Source organism: Electrophorus electricus, chromosome 24 (assembly GCF_041902795.1).
Source record: "Electrophorus electricus isolate QZ-2024a chromosome 24, ASM4190279v1, whole genome shotgun sequence".
Lineage (NCBI taxonomy): Eukaryota > Metazoa > Chordata > Actinopteri > Gymnotiformes > Gymnotidae > Electrophorus > Electrophorus electricus.
The window spans coordinates 5,941,382-5,964,550 of NC_137520.1; the positions used below are offsets into that span (position 1 = coordinate 5,941,382).

The 23,169-nt window shown below is 37.4% G+C and overlaps 1 protein-coding gene across 1 annotated transcript; it reads left to right on the plus strand.

Moving 5' to 3' along the window:
- Positions 1 to 7,834: 7,834 nt before the first annotated feature.
- On the plus strand, positions 7,835 to 20,401 carry rbm38 (RNA binding motif protein 38). Its single transcript, XM_027031969.3, has 4 exons — positions 7,835 to 8,390; positions 11,234 to 11,357; positions 14,311 to 14,365; positions 19,415 to 20,401. The coding sequence occupies exons 1-4, from the start codon at positions 8,190 to 8,192 to the stop codon at positions 19,749 to 19,751; spliced, it is 717 nt and encodes a 238-aa protein (XP_026887770.2). The 5' UTR covers positions 7,835 to 8,189; the 3' UTR covers positions 19,752 to 20,401.
- The last annotated feature ends 2,768 nt before the right edge of the window (positions 20,402 to 23,169 follow it).

Here is a 23,169-nt window from a genome sequence, read left to right on the forward strand (position 1 = left end):
TCTCCAAGTCTGTTCTTTTTTTATTATCCGGATAAACACACATATAGTGAAGAAGAAAGAATAGTTACATGCACTCAAAAAGAGATCAACTTCAATGATGAAAACAATGATGAAAACTTTTTTTATTCAGGTTTTTTTTTGGAAGCATGCAACATTAAGAATAATGTCTTCTCAATGTTTTCTTTAAAAAAGTTTGAGGCATGCTTGGTGGATGGTTTAAAGCCAAAAATGTCATTTAAGTATTTTTGTAGAACTACTAAACAAAGCTCCATCTAAAAATTACATTTTAGAGTTGAGAGCAGGCCTAATTTATAATGGAATTCTATTCTGATAAGACTGCAGTAACTGGAAGCAAATTATTTTTGAAGGACTCTCCTTTAATTAACCTGAACATAAAAACAGCTTAGGGTTCAGAACACTTGGATAATTAATAACTAATCATGTTTATTGTTTTAGTTATTATTTCACAGTCTTTTTTTTTTTATAGGTATGGACTATTGGTTCTCAAATCTCACCAGTGCTGCCTGAGATATGATATGTCTATGAGGGAATTGCAGAAGAATAAATATTTTTGCATTGTTAGACATGTAGAATTGCACACTTTTTAAGTATTTTGAAACAATTCTTTCCAAATTTAACATTAAAAAGAAGCTTTTTGACCGCATTTATTTTTTGGTAACCCATTGGAATCCATCACAGAATTTGATTTAAATTTCATATCATTTAAACCAAATATTATAATACCCTTCTTTTTACCATGTAACATGTTATACCCCAACTTTCTATTTGGTAGGATTCAAATGTGAAAATACAGGAACAAATGTAAGTTAAAAGGAACTGGGTATGGTGCACATGGAACAATGTATTAGAGTAACACATTAGAGTAACATATTTGCAACTAACATTAACATGCTTAAGGTATTCTCTGTGAATTTAGAACAGTAAAGTTCTAAATCAACCGGGAAATTATTTTTGCTATAAAGCTAAATGATCGATAGTGTTTTGAAGCTCTAATTTTGGGCTTTAAAATGTAACTATAAGGAGACTAAGCTCCTTGTAGTACATGATAGGGAGAGTTTTGCTCTGAGTTTAAAACAAACAAAAGGGATGAATTTTAAACAAATACATAAACCACAATGTCACTGTAATAAACACTGTAACCCTAAAAACCGAAGAATGCAAGGAAGAGAAAGAAAAAATGAGCATGTGGTTTTTGTTCATTTAAATACCTTTACTGACATTCCATTATATCAGAGATAGAGGACATTCTAAAGATGACATTTTCCTTTCTTCCGAAAGGCAGGATTTATTAAGAGCATGTGGGCAGAGGGATCATGCCAGTCTCCAAAGGGTGTTTCACTGAAGGCTTTAACCAATAAAAAGGACAAAATAAACAGACACGGATCACTCACTTATCACCCTCTGCACGAGTTGTTCTGAGCCAACTGGTCACTTCTGACCTGCTTGCTGTGCGTGGCTTCAGGAAAAATGGCACACGCCAGCACTCAGAATGACATACCTTCCTGTATCCCCTACACACCCCCATTCCCTCTGGCTCAAACCGCAGAAAGAGTCCGAAGAACAAGGTTAGAAAACAAAATCCAGTTAGATACAGAAACATTCTAACAACTCTGACTATATTCCTGTGAGTTTGGCCAGTTTGCATTTATTTCTTGTTCTTCCTTCAGTATCGAGCCTCGTGACAGGCTCATGTTACCTAATGATGCAGATTCCCTCCTTCCCCTCCTCTTACCCGCCGCCCACATGCCACTGCTGAGGACCATTTTACTGTACTGTTGCTGAACACTTGTAATATCGTACTGCGATTAAGCCTTTCTGTGTATTTATGGGAAGGATTGCCAACGTGTGTGTTTGACTGTGAGCCTGTGAGAAGGTGAGAGAGTAAGATGGAGAAGGTTGGGAGTATAGTCTGATATGTTTTGGGAAGGAAACAGAAGGATCTCTCCCTTTCACCTTTTTATTTCTCTGTCTTTCTTCTCTCTCTCTCTCTCTCTCTCTCTCCCTTACATCCTGTTTATTAAAGGAGCTGTTTCAGATTAGCTCTTGCACCATGCCACCCGCAAACCCACAAATGTGGACCATGTGTGTATGCAGGGTCACAGGTCTCTCTCTCTTTCTCTCTCTCTCTCTCTCTCTCTCTCTCTCTCTCTCTCTCTCTCTCTCAAGCATGGCTTTAAGCCCCCAGAGAGGCCTCTTTAATTCCTCTCGCTCTCCCTGCATGAATCTCTGCTCTCTGTCAAACCCTTGCACCCCTGCTCCCATCAGGGCTCTGATCAACAGGAGGTCAGAGGTTAATGGGGTGGTAAAGCAGGTCTAAGGGGTGCCCCTTCACATCACCCTTTCACATCCTGCAGCCCGCCAGCTCTCCTTCTTAACCTCTGCTCACCCCAAAAAAAACCATTAACGGTATGGCCCCCAAAATGCAATCATCTTTCACCACCACTAACATTGACTTCCTTTTAGTGTCACATTGTTTTATGAAACTTTATCCTATAACCCCACTGCTCCAGGTCCAGCGTAACGCTGACGAGGATAATGAAAGCCCGTGGATATTTATTTCACCCCCAGCACCTGATCCTTGACCTCAACAGAAAGAAGGAAATACACATACAAAAAACAGAACACTCATGCTCTTGAACTGCAGTCTGTTCATAAAAATAGGGTGAACAGCAACTAATTAACTTCTGATCTGGTTTTAAAGAATCACATGTAGCAAAGAGTAATTTGTAAGGCTGGGTGAATATAATTTTTTTTTTTTATCAGTTTTTTATATAAATTCAGAGTCTGTAAAATGTTTAACCTGGCTTACAGTAAATATTCTGAGTATGGCTTATCTGAAGCAATTCACTCACTGACATCCAACAAAGAAGCTTTTCTGGCATTTTTCAAAGATTGTAACAGCCTCATCCCTGACACACGTGAAACAGCTCCATCCCTGACACACGTGAGTACATATCCATCTGACACATACACCTACCATTGCCACTGCAGTCGAACCACAACAGCCAAACATGTACAAGTCCAGCTCCAGCTGCTCAACATCCAGGTCAGTGGCACATCCTGTCTAGGACGTTATGTTCTCTGAAATTGTATTCAAGTATATTTTGTGTGTAGCACCTTTTACAAGGTTCTGTACTGCAGGCGAGTGAGTAGCATGTGCTAATGCCTAAAAAGTGTTCAAGCTCATCCATAAGGCATGAACTGGAACCACAGTTCAACAAAGGAACTCACTCGGTTGTTAGGCATGTTTGAATGATGCAGTGTTTGAATGATGCAGTGTTTGATGCAGTATGTACATGGTGATCATAATGCTAGCAGGGACCACAGCAGACTTGGCTCTAACTGCTTAAGGAAGAATTAACGGTGCCACAGGCATGATGGAAGCCTGAGATATTAGTGCCCATCCACTCCACTTTCACCACACCTGAGTGTTTGCATGAGAACAGGCTCACCATAGTATAATTCTATGCCCATTTCACCATAGCATAATTTTCTATGCCCATAAACCAACCATATCTTGACCTTTATCTAAAGCAAACCAATAACAAAAGACTTGATTAAACATGTTTTTCAGCATAACACCTAAAGGTTGCTTATTGTCTGCTGTCTGTTACATATCACTATATGATGGTCTTCAAAAAAAGTGAATACGGTTATGACATCATGACAAAGCATCCCGTGTTAGCCATGGTTTATTTGCTTAAGTTGTCATCTGTGAAATTAATTTGAAATTCTCAAATAATTTTTATTTTCTTTTGCAGAAATGTTCCAAAAAGGTTGAGGCTTCGTACGAGTGGAAAAGGAAAGTCTGACCTCTGCTGGTCTGTATAAGTTAATACAACGCTGAAGAGCGCTACCTTCTATACGGCTGAGCAGTGCTTTTACTGGGTACAAGGCCTCACTGTAGTGAATCACTGAATCATTGTTAAATGCAGGAGCTCAATGCAGGGATTGTCATGCTTATTACTTCCTTCTTATATACATTGCTAGTGAAATAATTGGATACACTTATCAGAAACATTTTTTTTCACAACAATACATTTTTTAAAAGCATTTTTGTAAATTTCTGTAAACACTTGTAATATTGTTCAAGACGTTTGCATGTAAATTTTGGATTAAACAAATGCATTTAGTTTCCTAACTTTTTAACCTCATTTTTAGCTCTTTTTAAAACTAGTCTACGGCGAGGTCTAGGAGATTAATTTGACTCCAGGTCATCATTAGCAGTGGTAGCTCAGTGGTTAAGGTACTTGTGCTCAGAAGGTTGCTGGTTTCTACTGTTGGGCCCCTGAGCAAGGCCCTTAACCCTCAACTGCTAAGCAATAATTGTAATTTGCTTTGGATAAAAGTGTCAGCTAAATGCTGTAAATAATAAAATCTATAATAGTTATTAATCATGCCCTCAGGATATTCATAGAATATATACTCTCTTGCAGGTCCAATAATCCTTGGTAGAAATCAAAAGAGACTTATGTAGCTCTTGATTATCACATTCAAGTGTATGATTATTTTGAAACATCAAGCACCTAAATCATTTCAGAAGAGGGCAGCACAGGATCATTTTGTAATAATAATACACACTACATCTCAGGCTCACCCAATAACAGAGCAAATAAGAGATAAATAGAGTCAAGCCTTTCCTGTACTTGTTTGGAAAACCCCATAGGGTGCAGAATAAATTAACTAATGACATACAAATGCACATGTCCCTGCAGCTATATCCCTTGCTATTCAGGACATCGGGGCACCAGGGTCAAACAACCCGGCTACCACAGTGCCAGTGAAAGTTAAATGAATGCTGCCCAGTGGAACACAGAGATCCAGGCTCTGTCTGTTCCAGCCTGCGACTTGCACCATTGTTAGCATGAGGCATGAGGGGTTGAGAGATGTGCAGATATTCTGGCACTTGGTAGAGTTTCGTATAGTCCATTGTGATTTACCAAAGCTCTAAAGACCTTTAAGTGGTAAACTGCCATTTTCAGTTAAGTTGATAATCTGCTGGTAAAACTTAGATGACAAAAAAGGTCAACAGTTTCAGATGTAAACAGTTTAATGTTTAATTCTTGTGCAGGCTTATTCATGTTACCTAAATATTGTCAACTGAATTCAACCTCTGTTCCTGTCTGTATCTCTCTCTCTCTCTCTCTCTCTCTCTCTCTCTCTCTCTCTCGCTCTCTCTCTCTCTCTCTCTGAACAAGAGTTTTCTATATATTTTTAAAAATATCCCCATTTACCTCCCTGCAATATTTTAAAACAACAATAATTTGTCTGGACTTATAAGACACCCATATTTCAAAAGTGCAACCTAAACAACCCACTGCAGTTGGTGGTTTAGGCCTATGTATGTTCAAACATTATTACTAGGCAGCCACTGCTATTTATTGGCTGTGAGATGTTCCAGGTGATCCATTGTGAAACCTCTCGATTGTGGTTGAAAATTGAGGTTATGTCAGTATCAAAAAATTGTCTTCCTTTGATAATTTTTTTCAAAGTAAAAAATAGCCCCCAACAAATTTGATTGTCAACTATTTTATTTGAATGAGCTCTCTGAGGATTTTAAATCAAATAAAATGTTTGGTTTTTTTAGTCTACCACCACCCTCCATCCACTCAGCAATTTATTACAACCATGTATTTGCTCTATCTCAATAAGATAATATATTCTCTGTATATAGAGTAAGTGGTCTGCAGTTTATCAAGAACGTTTATATAGATGGCAGATCTGCTTCCTCTGTCTCATAGCAAAATGTAATCTAATTCACATTTCTTTCAATATCTACAAATTCAATGCTATGTTAAAAAACATTCCACAGTTTTTAACCAAACCAAAGGACCATACCCTATTTGGGTTGTTCCTCTCCTGCCCTGACTCCAGACATTTAGAGTTTCACTGTTCTCACATCTCTGCTTTCACTTTACATGTAAGCACCACCCACCTTAGAGAAACATGGACTGAAGAGTTGAGTGAGCAATTGTCTGAAGAAATTTGGAAAGAAAGCTATCCAGAATACATCACTGCTCTATACATTTCAGATACAAGTTCAAAGTTCTTCACATATTTTATTATTCCAAAACTAAACTGTTTAAAATCTACATTTTATTTCCCAACAATGTGATAGGTATTAGATAGCTGAGGGATCACTGTCTCAGCTATTCTGGTTCTGTCCTTTAGAACATGATTACTTTAACATTTTCAAATGGTTTGTAAAAATGCAGAAGAAAAATATTTCCCCAAATAACAGTTTGGTTATCTTTGGATTCTCTGACACAGGATTCTCCTCTCCCTACACACAATAGCAGCCCTGATGGCTTTCATTATATTTCATTATACAAATGAAATAACTGAGTGAATTAAAATGATAAAAACACTTCTGAGCACATGGGAATCCTTTTTGAATACCTTAAAATGGTTAGATTGATTAGACTGGCCTTGGCTGACCCTGCAGTCTTTGTCATTTTTCTTTTATCTTGACAAACTCCTACAATATTACATTTTTGACAGCCAGCTTTGTTTTAGATTTTATTAATTCATCTTTATATTTTACCTATTTAATTATTCTTTGTTGCTGTCACTTTTATGTGTTACCAAAATCTTGAAAAAAGAGTCAGTGAATCACTTTTACACATAGGAAGAATTTGACTGATTCACTGCTCAGATATATACAATTACAGATACACAAACGAAAAACAAAATAAGGAATAAACCAGACTTAAATTAAACAAGATAAAATAAACATATTTTAAAAGAGAGGTATTATAAGATAGAAGTATGAAAGTGGATAGTAATAGCAAGTTGATACAGTGCTATGTACTATATATATATATATATATATATATATATATATATATATATATATATATATATATATATATATATATATCCAGAGTGTCCAGAGTGACAGGTAGTGTCCAGAGTGAGACTCTGCTGTTGTTTAGGTACTGAAGTGTTAGCAGATTATCCCGATAATCCTCTTCACACTGGAGCCTCGTTGCTCTGAGAAGAAGAGTCAACCCAGATTGTTATTGAGCAGCTGAAGATGGACTCGGCATAGAGCTGGGCCTGTGGTAGTGTGGATTTTTCAGATGCTGTGCTCTCTAGCCCTCCTCAGGTCTCTGGATACAGTGGTGCCCAGGAACCTGAGTGACTCCAACATTGAAACCATAGAGCCATGGGGAGTTTGGAGGCGGCAATCCGTCCAAAGTCAACAGTTTCTACAGAGTCTGTATTGTGTTGAGTATCGGGTGGTTGGAACTGCACCAGGACACCTGCTGCTTGACTACTTTTCTGTTGGCATGTTTGTCACTGTTAGTTATGGTGGTGCCATCTGCAAACTGTAGGATCTTCACGAAACAGTTATTTGAATGTAGTATAAAGACTAAAGAGGTATAAAGGCAAGAATAAAGACTAAAGAGAATGATTGAGAACATACATTAATACTTTCACATTTGCCTCGTGCAGGAAGAAGACAGTCTGCATAGACAAACAATTTGGAATGCTTCCAGACAGGATTCCAGATCAGATATTGTTTGTCACTAACCTTGGCTGGATATTTAAATCCAAGAATGAGTTTCTATGAATTTATGACAAGCAGACACAAACATCGCTACAGTGACAACTATATACTTTTTCATGCTTACAACGTTTAGATTTACAACGGTTTTAAATAGACTACGTTTTCCGTCGTGTTTGATTTCTTTGTGTGTAAATGGACAATAGCAGGTGCAGCATTATACCGCGCGGCGAGGCACGGGCGGGAGAGGGAGGGTCGCGAGACTGAAAACGCTCGACGCGCACATTGGATGATAAAGTAAGAAGGCGTGAGCAACACTGGCCGCCTATAAAACATTTCAGATAGTTTTTTTTTTTTTTGCTAAGGTTAATGTACAGCCAGGGCTCATCTTTCAAATGGCGTTTGGGTTAACTAAAACCACCTAACTGCTTAAAATGATTTGAACAAGAATCGAGTGGACTTCCGTAAATGTCGAAGCGAAAAAAAGAAAGTTTCCTCTTCGATTTCAAAGAAATATCTGCCTCGGAATATCTGCCTCGAAGTCCTTTTGTTTTTCCAATAAGTTGAGCGTGTGGTCAGGTTCCGCACGTAGCGCCTGCTGTTCCTGGGCTGCATATTTAATTACCCACGTAGTCTATCACTCTTTCTGCACTCTAATATGCTTTTACATCAGTTTGTCAACGGGACAGTGGAAGCGACGCGTCCAAGAGACACCACTTTTACGAAGATCTTTGTTGGTGGTCTCCCGTATCACACCACAGATGCATCTCTTAGGAAGTACTTCGAAATCTTCGGGGACATCGATGAGGCCGTAGTCATTACCGACAGACAGACTGGGAAATCGAGAGGATATGGTTTTGTAAGTAAGCCGTCAAACTATTTGTTCTCTAAAACTGACGAGACGAGCGACTGTCATCTTTAAGAGGTCTACAGAAAGTAACTGCTTTGCAAGCTGCATCGCAAGATGTTAAAAACGTTCATTTGGGTTATTTTTGCCACAATTCAAAATTACTTAACTGATTTGATCTCAGAACATACTTCGTAAGTGCACTTGTTTTATTTTCAACAAAATGCAACGTTTTGACTTGGTGTAGAACAAACTGCACTCAGAATCGAGTATAAACCCTTCCGGGAAAAGAGTTTTATTGTTTTGAAGTGTGGGCGCGCATGCTGTCTTGAGGTGCCATTACTACGTTCAAAGAGTCAAGTTCTTTGTTATAATTTTGAGGGACAAATGTCTTCTTTCGTCCTACATTATATAGGTTTGTCGGCTTTCCTGTCGAAGGCGTGTATTTATACTGTACAGTAATTCAGCATAGACTATCTATATAGGCTGTATAAACATTTTGGTCCGTAATAACATCTAATCTTAGCTACTAATAGACAATAGGTTTCGTTTTTCAAATATGCCTGAAGATGGAAAGATCTTGCTTTGAAGAAGCGCAAATTCAGTAATGTTCTTAAATTGCTTTGCTGACTGCTCCACAAGTGTGTCACATTCTGCGAGCCACAAGTAAAACCTTTGGCCTAATAATTCCGCATTTCATCATTTTTGGATGCAAGATTTTCATTTCATCATTTTCGGATGCAAGAGGGTGAGCCATCCCTCAAAGCATTTCATTCACATTTTTTTTTTTTTTATTTATTTATTTGCGTCCACATTACACTCAACAGCAAAGTGCAGTGATATGTAAGAGGAGCTGCTAGGATGCTGTATTTTATTGCACTTACTACAATACGTTTACTTACCACACAGGCTTTGGAAATACCCCCACACACACACACAAAACAACACACGTACACAAACACAACAGCACGCATACCCACATCTATTATACACATACACGATTTATCACTTGGGGAGTGTCATAAAACTGTTTTGGGGTCTGCCCTCAAAAGCTGTTGGCAAACTAAGATAAGAGCATGCCCCTTCACGTCGGTACCTCCTCCCTCCCTCCAGACACCTTGCATTGCGAGGTGTAAAAATGTAAGCTCAAGAAAGATAAAAGTTAGGAGGGGCAGGGTGGGGCAAAGCATGTTAGAGAAGGTAAGAGTATGGGGTATAATTCTAGAAGATTAAAATGTGAATTACGAGAAAGAGGGTGTTTGATGGTGTGTGTGTGTGTGTGTGTGTGTGTGTGTGTGTGTGTGTGTGTGTGTGTGTGTGTGTGTGTGTGTGTGTGTGTGTGTGTTTAAGAGAGGGAACGGTAAAGAGAGCACTTCTGTGTATATATACACAGGTGTATATGTTTTTGTTAAATTACGGATGCTTTGGTGTAGACCTCTATATCAACTGAAACTGAGATCAGGCTCTGAGATCAGACTCTGACACTGTTAACATGATATCCCTGTTGCCTGGTGAGCATTCTGGGTAGGGGCACTTTCACATAGTGTAAAGCTGTGAAAACAGACTGCAGGCCTGTTTTACTCACTTAACCCCACTGTACTTCCTGTTAATGGCATGATGTGAGTAAACAGCTAAGATGGTACAACAGCTGTTAAAACTGGTTCTGTTATGGTAATCTCTCAGCATTTCTCCATTTTGTGTTGATCTAAGATGTATTTATATCAGTATATTATAAGATTATAATGAATAAATTACATGTTTACTTTAGATAATAATAGAAAAGAAAATTAAAATTAATATGTCTTTAACTTGAATTATTTCCTGGTAATGCTTTCAGCATATGACACACTGAAATACCTGCTTTAGTGTAGCCACATTGTTAAACTCTGTACTTCAAATGACACCACTGAAAAAGTTGTAAAGGAAAAGTATGGGAAAGTGTGAAGAGAATTTAGCAAAGACACACCAATCTCCCCCTGGATTGGATCTACATCTTTTAAGTATTTGCATTACCTCTAAAACCAAACCTACGGCTAAACATAATGCTTTTGTCAGTGGCCAGCGAACACCAAGCATTTTCTATGTCAGACACAAAGCATCATAAATGGGTCATGTGGGTTGGGGGGAATGGAAGAAGAACAGGCTGAAATAGAGTGGGATTTCCCCAAGGATCCTATGGCTTAATCATCTCCATCCTAATGCTCTAATATGCTGGGGGGGGGGGGGGGACTTGTGGTGTATGCAAATACTTTGGATTTCCTCATATTTGCATGGAAGCTTTGGGTCGCACAGGGATCAGGAACTAACTGCTTGCATTATTACAATGGCTGTCGTGTTGTTCCATGTTAATCCAAGTGATGTAGAGAAAACAAATTATTAAATGGCCAAACCTAACAAATGATATTTAATTAAGGATAATATATACATTTATGGCATTTAAGTTGGCAAAAGTTGTAGGCAGCCAAAAAATGTGTTTAAAAGTATTCATCAGAGCAGTATTGATTTTCTTAAATGGGACACCATGGTAAATTCTGTTTCTTTTTTGACTTTGGCTGATTTTTTGGTTTTGGTCCCACACACGTTCAGTTCTGTTGAGAGTGGGGCTCTGCTCTGCCAAGGCAGTAAGTGGACAGATGTAGGTCTGTAATTGTGTTTTGATGTGCTCAAAGTCAATAGCTTACTGAAAGACGCTGAAACCTTTTTACAAGTCAAAAGGGCACCAATGTTGGTTCAGCAGGTAGGAATGCAGAACCTATCATGGTGACTTTTATCCATTTTAACTGTAAATGTTTTGTTACGGTTTCACAGTACTCTTTTTTTCATACTTTTTCCACACCTGTCCCTCTTCCTTCCAGGTTACTATGATGGAGAAAGCAGCAGCAGAGAGTGCATGTAAAGACCCAAACCCTATAATTGACGGACGGAAGGCCAACGTCAACCTCGCATACCTAGGGGCCAAACCTCGCAGTCCACAGACTGGTAAGCAAACATCAAAGCTTCTTGTGAGTGATTTTCCATAAAAAAATTATATGGTCTTCAGATTGTTGGTGCTTTTGTTTTTTGTTTTTACTCAGGACCTTGGCAATTAGATTTAGGTGATTAAATTTACACTGAGATCCGATGAACTAACGTTCGGTCCTACTGCGTTTAAAAATAAAACAAGAATTTTTAGGTTTTAACTTCAGTTATGTAATATCTTTCATTGTCTTTATTGTGCTACATAATGTGCTATTGTAGCTTGGCTTGTTAAAACTTGTGCAGTTACTGTCATTCACACTGAATGTAAGGAACAAACCAAATTAATCGTAGTTGTTGACACTTTCTGTATATGCCAGTTATGCCAGATATGGAAATCCATATCACAGTGTTTAGAAAACGACTGACTTGTACATGTACACTCTATACAGTAGAGCTTTTTTATTCAGCACACACTCACATACAGGCAACATGTAGGACCATGTAAGTCATTACCAAAACCCTACACTTTTATCTGCAGCGTGTGCACAAAACATTTAAGCCATACAATACACACTTCAAATTTCTTAGTTTAAACATCAGACTCTCAAAGAATTCAAACATTCCCAATATACTATGCAGCAAAAACAGCAAACGCACACAGGGCGATTCCAGGCAAGGGGTAAGGCATTCACCTGCCTTTAGCCATAACTGAAGTAGAACTCTCACTCTCTCTCAGTTCAGTTCACTTTGCTTTAAGATGACTTTGTTGACTTTGTGATATTATCATATGACTCAGTGTTTTTCTGCTTCTCTGAGAGCCAGTTAATGTTCAGATATTTATGTATTTAAGATAAGAAAAAAGGAAATATAGCACAATGGTACTGCCTCGGAAATTGAAGAGAAGTGAGGCCTGCTTTGTTCAGCTGATTCATGTTGAGCATTGGATTGCAGTGACACTACAGTGATTATCTGAGTGCGAGAGAGGCACACAGAAAATGTGAAATCAAGCATGCTCTGTGTGTGTGTGTGTGTGTGTGTGTGTGTGTGTGTGTGTGTGTGTGTGTGTGTGTGTGTGTGCATGTGCGTGTGTGTGTGTGTGTGTGCATAAAAAGTGGCAGTGAGGCAGGAAAGGTTTTACCTCGGCATCTGAGCAGACAGTTATTCAGTCCAGTGAGTAGAAACCAGGGAAACAGGAATGACTAGAATGTAAAAGATGGGGCAATGAAGAAGGATATAGACTGATTAGAGAAATGGAGCTAGAAACGGAATTTACAACAATACATGTATTACCTTACTAATCTCTCGGTAAACAACTATTACAAACTAATATTTCACTTAAAAATTTATATTTATTAACTTAAAAAAGCTTACTGGACTTGCATCATCTAAAGCATAGTATTAGTAGGTATGTTGTGCCACAAAGGTGCCGAAAATATGATACATTAAGTAACAGAAAAATGAATCCATCCTGGACTTAAATGACTTTTTGTTCCTTAATGTTTGTTCTGATCTAATAGCTGCTAGTATTAGCATGTCTTAGCATCTAGAGGGCAAAATGATTTTGCATGTAAATGCATTATCTCCCCTTTTCTCTTTCCTTGTATTTTTCCCATCAAATAGAACCAAACATTGATGAAATTTATTTGTGATTCCAAACAGAAAATTTAAATACATTTGTTGTATGTGATGATTAATGAGAAAGACTACAATCTGAAGTTTCACATTTTAATTGTGCCATCTGCTTATACTAAGTTACTAGTAACATATATAAATTAAGAGAATTATATAGGCAAAATAGCTTGACTTATCAATAAAATTATATCAATAAAAGCAATAATAATATCAAATCAATATAACTGATGTGAGCTGGATGGCCTGGATGTAAATAAACAAATTCCTTCTTTGCAGTTTGTGGGCTGTATCATTTAACCCCTAGCACACTCTGCTAACAGTTACAATGATAGGCCATTGTAGCCGCACCTCTGGGTAACACCATAACACCAATAAACAAGCTATCAGAAAAATCATAAAGCAATAAAAATATAGAATTATACATATTGTTTATATTTATATATACTTCTTATACTTAGATTTATATATACTTTCTTTTTTTCTCTCCCCTGAGGCTGAAAATCCCCCTACATTCATAGTATAGACCCTTGAACTCTCACTGAATCCCCAAAGAAAAGACCTTTTTGCCCAAAAACGTTACATGAAACAATGTATTTAAATAAAAATTTAATAGTCGATTTAAATTTAAGTTAAATAATGAAATATTAAAAATGAATTAAGAGAGAAAAACTACATTAAAGGAAAGAATGAATGGCTAAGATAGAAATAACTCTAATGTAAGGAATATATATATATATATATATATATATATTATATATTTATATATAAAAAGCTGAATTAAAATAAGTAAGATCTAATTAAAGATATAATGTTCATAAATTCAAAGATGGAGGACAGCAATGCAATACTGTCCTTGAAAGTTGTCTTGGGCCTAACTGAAAGCTGGATCAAATAAATAGGTTTTTAGTCTCAATTAGAAAATATACACTGTATGGACTCTTCTGAGGTTCTGTGAGAGTTGATTCCATCTGGGAACGGTAGAACTGCAGAAGCTAAACACTGCTTGCTCCGTGTTGATCATAGCCACAATTAACTGATGAGTTCCTAGGAAGCTAAGAGTCCTGGGTTTTTTGAGATGTAAACATTGTCCAAGCTGTTTTTGATTAATAATATTAAGTAATTAACGAAAAATAAATTAGATCAAAACAGAACAAGGTGAAACTGAATTGTGCGATTAAATATTGGCAATAGCTGCATTCAATCTAAAAGTCACAATCTAAGATGAATATGTGCTGTATGTATCACAGTTGAAACTGTGCTTTAAAAAACATTACAGTATCAATATTTTAAGTATCCTCTATGAACATAACTTTTTTGTGTGCCATACTTATCATCCTCTCAGGGTACTCTATTGGAGCACAGCAGATTCACCCTGCTCTGATCCAGAGGCAGTATGGGTAAGTGTCTCTGCCATTGTATTTTTTTTTCTGCAGTGGTGCTTGAAAGTTTGTAAACCCTTTAAACATGTCTATATTTCTGCACATATGTGACCTGAAATTTCATCAGCTCCCACACTCACAGATATGCAATATTGGAGCTTTTTTGTTTTTCAAATAAATGAGAGTCTAATATTTTTGTCTCATTTGTGTGATTTAGTTTTCTTTATCTACTTTTGTGACAATCCAAAGAAAGTTTTAGATCAAATTTATACATATAGAATTTATATAGAACCTTCTAAAGGGTTCAGAAACTTCAGAAAGGGTTCAAGTACCACTCTGCATATGACAGTCCAATACAGTCCAATATGTTAGGAGGTGCCCACTCTTTCAGCTGTATTCGAAATGGCATAATACTATATTGCACACTACACTAGTATATATTGTATACAGCAAACTGTCCCACATAGTAGTGTACGTTATACTATCCATTATAACATTCATCAGAATGGCTTAGCCTGTTAGCTGCCATTTAGCTCAGAGTTTGTTTCAGACTCTGGTGATCATAACAGCAGCAATAATTCCAGCTAGACTGTTAACTTTCATGCAGCATTTGGATTAACATGTATCTACATATTATATTTACAGTTATATTTGGAGTCACTTGCACTGTTGTTTGGTTGCGAGTTATTTTCACTAAAACACACACACACACGCACACACACACACTCTCACACACACACACACACACACACACTCACACTCACACACACACACTCTTTCTACATTCTCTCTAGTGATCTTTTCTTCCCTTTTTAGATCATTGGTGCCCATCTGTTTTCTTACACATTTTCTTGAACTTATCTGTTTTCTTATCTAATTCTTCAGTTCAGGCTACAGTTCTGTGCTGCTGAGAATGACACTGTGTGACATCAATCATTCATCTACTCTGTAAATTTAGCTGTTTAGAAATAGAAATTTAGAAATAAGCAGGACTATTTTATTAAACTTTCAGGATTTTTAAAATTCCATCGTCTCCACGTTGCCGTAGCAACTAATGGCATCATTTTTAGCTCTCTTCAGCAGGTAATTGAGTATAGAATGAGAGACCTGAGAACTGAAGCTCTACTACACCATGGTTATTAAAAAATTAACAACTATCCTTTACTTATTTATCTTAATAGGCTATTACCTAATTTCACATGGGTTAAGGGTGTTAATTATAAATAAGAGTAAGTGGCTACATTTATAAGGAAGACTTTTTGAGCTATTTGATTCTTCTCCATCTGAAACTGAAGTTCTGATTATATGTCTAATTGAGAAAATACATTAATCACATTTATCAAGTAATGACCAATATAAGGCCATATGTTAATATGAACAATGTTTTAGTATTTGGACTGCATTTGATGCCAAAGTATGCTGTTAACATGATTCATAAAGACATGGCCATCAAGCTATTTTGATGTACAAATATTTTTGTTTAATTCTCTGCTTTCAAGACTGCTGGAAGCTTTTTCAAAATTTCATTGAACATCAAGTTCATTACGTTTATTGAATATTAAGTTTATTGAACATCACATAGTACATTAACATAATTATAATATGTGTTAAACCTATTAAATATTCAACACTGAACTTCCCATGAAGAGGCATATTCGCTCTCTTGTGCCCAAGCATGAATCATCTACATTACACATTTCTATTTAGATATCATTAGCTAGCAAACAGTGAGTACTGGGGTTACTTTTTGATACACATGCATATGCTGCATTTGATCACAAACTTGCCCACTTCAGGATCATTTTGGGGTAGTTGCAGAGACAATTGAAACAGACATTGAAACAGGTGTGTAAGGGGTCTCAGCGCAACTGGCCATAGCATGTTTGGCAGTTATCTCTAGCTTGCTAGGATAAATTAGAGGCATATACAAAGCAGTTAGCACTGAATACATCAAAAAAAAAACAAAAAAAAAAACTATGCACTTGTGAGAAGTGATTATGGTTCTACCATTAATCTCGTATCTAATTAAGCAAGTAGACTTATGGGTGGATTGTATACAAAAATGATTATTTTTCACTAACATTAGCTAGTGTGGGAGATGGTTTAAGTTGAGGGATGTTCATGACAATGTTAACAGTGATTAGGATTAATGTAATTATACCTGCTTTGCTAATTTGGAACTCATTTTCGATGACAAAAGCTCCCTCCAGGTCATAATAGGCTGTTGTATGGTCCTTTAATTAATTTTGAAAGGCAGTTTTAAATAAATTAATTTTATTTTTTTATGTAAATTATTTAATATTGTTCAAATTGTGAGCTTCTGCCCTCCGCAAACATCCTATTTGCTCTATGACATTTTGGTGATCCTTAGCTAACCTTACTCACAAATGAGTGTAATTGCAGTCTTCGTTGGAACAGATGTCTTGTGTTCTGTGTGGGACATTGTGCTACAGTTGCAAAACAACATTCCAAGGCTAACCGTGCTACTAACCTTCTAAAGGGTTCAGAAACTTCAGAAAGGGTTCAAGTACCACTCTGCATATGACAGTCCAATACAGTCCAATATGTTAGGAGGTGCCCACTCTTTCAGCTGTATTCGAAATGGCATAATAGTATATATTGTATACAGCAAACTGTCCCACATAGTAGTGTACATTATACTATCCATTATAACATTCATCAGAATGGCTTAGCCTGTTAGCTGCCATTTAGCTCAGAGTTTGGTGATCATAACAGCAGCAATAATTCCAGCTAGACTGTTTACTATTTTAACTTTCATGCAGCATTTGGATTAACATGTATCTACATATTATATTCACAGTTATATTTGGAGTCACTTGCACTGTTCTTTGGTTGCGAGTTATTTTCACTAAAACACACATGCATGCGCGCACACACACACACACACATAATCACTACTAATTAGAGATAATTCTGGACATCCTCTTAACAGTAATTAGGGCTAACAATGAATTTACAGGGATTTAAATCTAAAATGCCCAGGGTGAACAGCAAAAATAAACACAGGGACATGCGATAATCCAGTTATCATGTCAGTAATGGCTAGTAGCTTCTGTTAAAGGAACACTGATTTGTTTTGAGTGTCACCTAACGTGTCCTCACTGAGAATACACACACCCTGGGGAAGTGTGCCGAGGCCTGTCCAAGGAGGCAACTGCCACTACGCTAACGCAGAAAAACTGGCGCCATCTGTTAACTGGCATGAAAGGGGGGTGGGGCAAAATGTGTGAATGGCAACAGAAAGTTACAGTCACATTACTGTTTCCCCCTCTAATTTCTGAAGGCTGAGGGTTGTTGTTGTTAGTGGTGGTGGTGGGGTGTGTGTGTGGCAAGGACAGGGATTAGTGGAGGTGTGAGGCAGAGCAGAACCCTCAGGGGTTGGGTGGGGCCACAGGGGCAGATTCAGGTGCTCGGCTTTGTACTGCTAGCTGAGTTAGCACCATGAGGATCGTACCAGAGCAGCATCTGTGAGCTTGCACATAAACAAAAGCTCATTTTGCTGAGTGTCTAATAGAGTCTCCCTCTCCCTCTCCCCTAATGGTTCATTCGTAAATGTTACGTTTTGACAAAACATCAGCCAATGGGACCAATTGTAAAATGTTACTTCTTGAACTGCAGTGACATTAACTTCTTAAATTATAGTGTAATAGCATTAAAGTATGGCACAGCTCTGTGTGTTTGACACAGCCAAATACCTGTAGCCTGGGTTCATATTTCCTTTGTTTAATTGAATGTGTGATGTGTTTGATTCCCTCAGTGTTGATTTGAACGAGATAATATTAGCCTTGGACCTTGTATTTGTCTGTTTCTGGCTTTGACTTTCTTTCAGCCTCTGTTCCTGTCTGTATCTCTCTCTCTCTCTCTCTCTCTCTCTCTCTCTCTCTCTCTCTCTCTCTCTCTCATCCTTTTCCCTGTTCTGCTAAAAGTGTTGTTGTCCTTCTGGCTTGAGTGACTCATCTGTTTTCCCTTCTTCTATGGTCTCCTTTCAAGCACCCACAACCTATGTCACGTGTCTGTCTGTCCTTGTCAGCCTCAGTCACATTCTCAATTTTCTCCCTGTCTCTATGGGGGGGATACACTGTTGCTAAGGCTGTGGCTCTCATGAAAGCCCTGGCAGCACTGTCTCCCAAAATGACCCCAGAGAGTGCTCACAGACACTCACATGTCTCTTTCCCAGTGACTGAGGGCTGTATTTTTTTTTAAAAACCCCAAATTGGTGCAATAAGTATTTGAGCTCAGTGGATCTGTCTCACATACACATCTATGTATATCCACACAGTGAAGTCATTCTAGTAGCAGGAGACTATTGCATTTAATGCGGTCTCTTTACTTAACTCTTTCTTATACACTTCCATTTTTACTCGGTCCCTCTTACATTCTTTCTACCAGTTTTGGTATGATGATACCTTCACCAAGCCACTGCCACTGACGACAAAACAGTGACAACGGTCTGGCACCGCAGTTGTGACCGCATCTAGATGCATGTGGTGGCTGCCGTGAGAATATTCCAGGATAGATGCAATTCCAGTATTTTGACGACCCTGAGGATTCATTGGAGGGGACCAAACAGCTTACTTTCTTTTATTCATTGTTTTTGTGTGTGTGTGAGTGTGTATGTGTGTGTTTTGTGTAAGTAGATTCAGGCCATTTTTGTGTGCACGGGTTAGCAGCACAAAAAGAGAGATAATTTAATGCGATTGACTTAAGCAGTTAAACAAAACATTACAAGTTAATACCATTCACTAATCTATTGTTTTCTCAGATATTGCAATTTGAACAATTTTGAACTCTTTGAACTAATCTGAATTTATGCAAGATATTATTATTAAGGTCAAAATACCATTCGTGTCTATATACAAACTGAACCCAATATCATTGCTTAGTGTGATGATGTAGGTGTTTGCAATGGTCATTTAGGGCATAAGAGAACAGGTGGAGAGGAACCTGGAGTGCCTCGTATGTTGAGATAAACACACATATATGCCATGAATAAATATAAATGAATGAAAACTAAGCCTGCAACTCTTTTCTTCTCTGTTTGTCCAGATTGGCCCAACAGTATGTCTGTTCACAGGCCTTGCTGCCGCCCAGCCTGGTCTTCCCCACTCAGCTCAGCACTGCCGTAACCTCCCCTTACCTGGATTACAGCAGTGCCTACATGAGCTGCACATCGGCAGCCTTTGAGCAGTACCCCTTCAGCCACTCTCCGGTGTTTCTGGCCTACACCTTCCCTCCAGCTACTCCAGCACCAACGTCCACCACCCCCACCTCTCTTCCCATGTCCCTCACAACACCCCCCTCTGCAGCCTTCTCAGTGGGCGGTGCCCCCACCACTGGCTTTCTCCATCTTCCTCCTGGTCCACTTCACAGCGAGCACCTGTAACTAGAAGGAGAAGATGCATATTGCACTAGAAAACAGAACCATGGCATCATATACATGAAACTCCCACTGCAGAGAGGAAGACAGAGTGGGATCTTCCAAAGGACTTCCTGGAGACTTTATCAGCCTTTAGCTTTTCTAATTATTATTATTATTATTATTATTATTATTATTATTATTATTATTATTATTATTGTTATTATTATTATTATTATGTCTCACTTGTATATTACGTAAAGTGGATCAGTGAGCCACAGGACTGTAATACTTGGTTGGGCTACTAGAAACAGCAGTAAATGAAGAGAGAACAAACTCTTTCAGATGGTTTTCTCACCACTGAATTGTTAGATACAGTTCAGTTATGAATTTGGCTACATCTGGTGTATGTTCCTGTTACATATAAACACACATACTGTTTCTGAATCCAAGCTGACCCTTTATACACGGTCCTGATGGTGATGGGCTTTTGGAACAAGCCTCTTTAGGTTCCACTTTTGTAACGCAAACCCTTAAGACTTCATTCTCCCCTCTGCTGGATGCTGATGCTTCATGGTCCTATTTTGAGCCAACTTATTTAATGTAAATATTAATGTATCATTTTTATATATGTGTCCTTCCACTTTTTGTAGGAAATTACAGTCAAATTGTCTTGATTCCTTTGTTCTTCCTGTCCAGTCTTTATTTTGCTTATGACTGCAGTTTTTCCTCACACACACACACACACACACACACACTTCTGACTATTTGGTGGATGTGTCTTTATTTCTTTCTTAAATTAGTCCACATGTATAATGATAATCATTTATTATGTAGTCCCAGATGGTCTAGAGTGAAGGAGTGCATTAATAAGTCTTTTATAAGGTTAAGGTAGTGTACACTAATGAAGTTTGTGTTTTTGTTAGCTGTACACCTAATAAATTGCTGCCAACATAGATAGTTCTTGCTAGATCCACTGTGGACTGAAAATAAATTGTTTTAATATTTATATGACAGAAACCAATGATACATTATGGATTGCTTTGAAATTTTATTTTGTTTAGCATAAAATTCCTTTGCTTGGTTCTTAGTTGCTGATCTGTCCTTTTAAAGCAATGAACAAAATTAGCTCAAACAGTTATAGAGACAAGCATAGTAATTTTTACAGCATCTATATCATAAGGTATTAAGAAATTCTGGTTGAAGAAAAAGCACATTAAAAGAAATTTAATTTTAGTGACACTAAAATATGAACAATTAAAGCTATGAACCCACAATGTCAAATTTAAAAAAGAAATCTATGTTATTTCATTGAATTGCATTGTCTTTTATGATTCACCTTTACTTGCTAATGAAGTAAACATAATGTATAGAGTGATATAAAAACTGATCAACAAAGCTTGGGCAGCAAATTATGAAAAAGTGATGTCACATAAACAACTGCATTAAAACCTTAATATAATATTAATACTACATTAAGCTTAACATTAAGATTTCATTGAAGAGAACAGTGGACATTTTCCTGTGAAGATTCCCTCCACTCATCATGTATAAACTGATGACACCCATTTATAGGAAAACCTTATAAAGGTATAAGGTTATAAAATTCCAGTCTGGACTGGAACAAATACCAATTTAAGAGCGCAATGAACTAGCAAAGCACACCTACTTTAGCCTGTAGGAGTGTGTGTGAAAGGACATATGTTGTTACAATGATAAATAACTGACTTGTGAGAGTGGTCTAAACAAAGGTTTAAATGCAAAGTTTGCTTTACATCAGGGTGTTACAGCATTCGGCTACAGGCCGTAGGGTAGTCTTGTTCAACTTTACGTAAATCTGACATAAACCACATTGTCAAGTCTGTGTGACTACGTAAGAACTGAATGTAGGGGCAGACAGGTCAGTGAAGATTTAGACATTTATTTACAGAAAAGATTTTTGGTGAAATGGCTTCCAGTATTTGTTTGCTACTTTAGCTTTATTGATCCAGTGCAAAACTAAATTAATAAAAGAAATGTCAGACACAACACATGTATTTGCTGACTGATTACATTTAGGCTAAGTGGAAAACATTTCACTGGCATATCAGTCATAGAATTCCTGAAAGTTAAAAGCTAGGTGATTATATAAGCTATAGATGTGAAAAGACTCTTGTCTCCAAACAACTGGACAAAAAGTAACCATCAGAAGTCAAAAGAAGCAGACAGGCAAATCCTCTTGGGTTAACTTTAAAAAACAAAGTCCTTACTAGCAAAAAACATGGGATATTTTCAATATAGAACTTCCACAGTAATATGAAAGTCAACTTTGCCATTCCTTCTCAATCTTACCAGTAACACAAACTGCTAGCAGACACTGCTTTCTTTTTAATAAAGACTAATTGATTCTCTTACCTATAATAGTCTTATAATCTCTTCTATAGTTACCTACTGACAAGAGTAAGTATTACTAGCACTAGTAAGTCCCCATAAAAGTTGTAAAGGGAGTTTTGAAACGTTCTGCATTACTATCTGTAAGAAGCTTTGTTTTAAAAGCAGATAAACAATTCAATATTTATACTAGTGCCTCAGAAGAACGCATGGATTTACAATATTTTTACTAGTGCCTCAGAAGAACGCATGGATTTACGTTAGATAAAAGTATCTGGCACAGATATTGATATATCAATCTAAAGTAGACAATACTAATTACATACAAATCAAAATTGGACACAGTGGTAGTGTTTTTAACATTAGATGCATTCGCACTGTTTGGTGTCACTCTTTTTCACTCAACAAGTCAATTAACAACAGGTTGACAAGTGAGGCTTCCTGTGTGCTTCTTTATCTCTGCTTCGCAAACACTGAGCTCCCTCTACCTCTAGTACTCTCTCCCCATGCCTTTCTCTCTCAAGCAATACACCGAGTTAGTATAGCAAGTCATAGCAGAGCCTTTGTAGCAGACTGATGGTTTTGTTTGGCATGATTTTACAGGGCTGGGGTACATGTTGGCAAGCTGCTTTAGCCCAACAAGTCTCAGGCACAACTTCTTGTAAATATGTAGCAATGTATACTAAATGAGATTTACACAGGATATAGCAAATGTCTCACCATGGCTTAAAGATCTCAGACTACCCACTCTTTTATGAATGTTATTATTTTTTTATAGTATACCTAACATTGCAACACTATAGATAAAAGGCATGCAGTCTGAGGAAATATGCAATAAATAAATAAATAAGTACAAACTTCAAATTTAATGATTGCAGCCACTACTGCTTTTATCTGTCAGATACTTTTGTCCATTGGTATAGATACGCAAGCAGTTCTACTGAGGATTACTTAATTCCCAATCTTATTTCTTATTTCTCTGAATGTGGCTGTGACTCTAAAGATGCTGTATACAGTGCCTATAGAAAATCTTCATACCCCTTTGAAACAGTCACTTTTTTTTTGTCTTATTCAA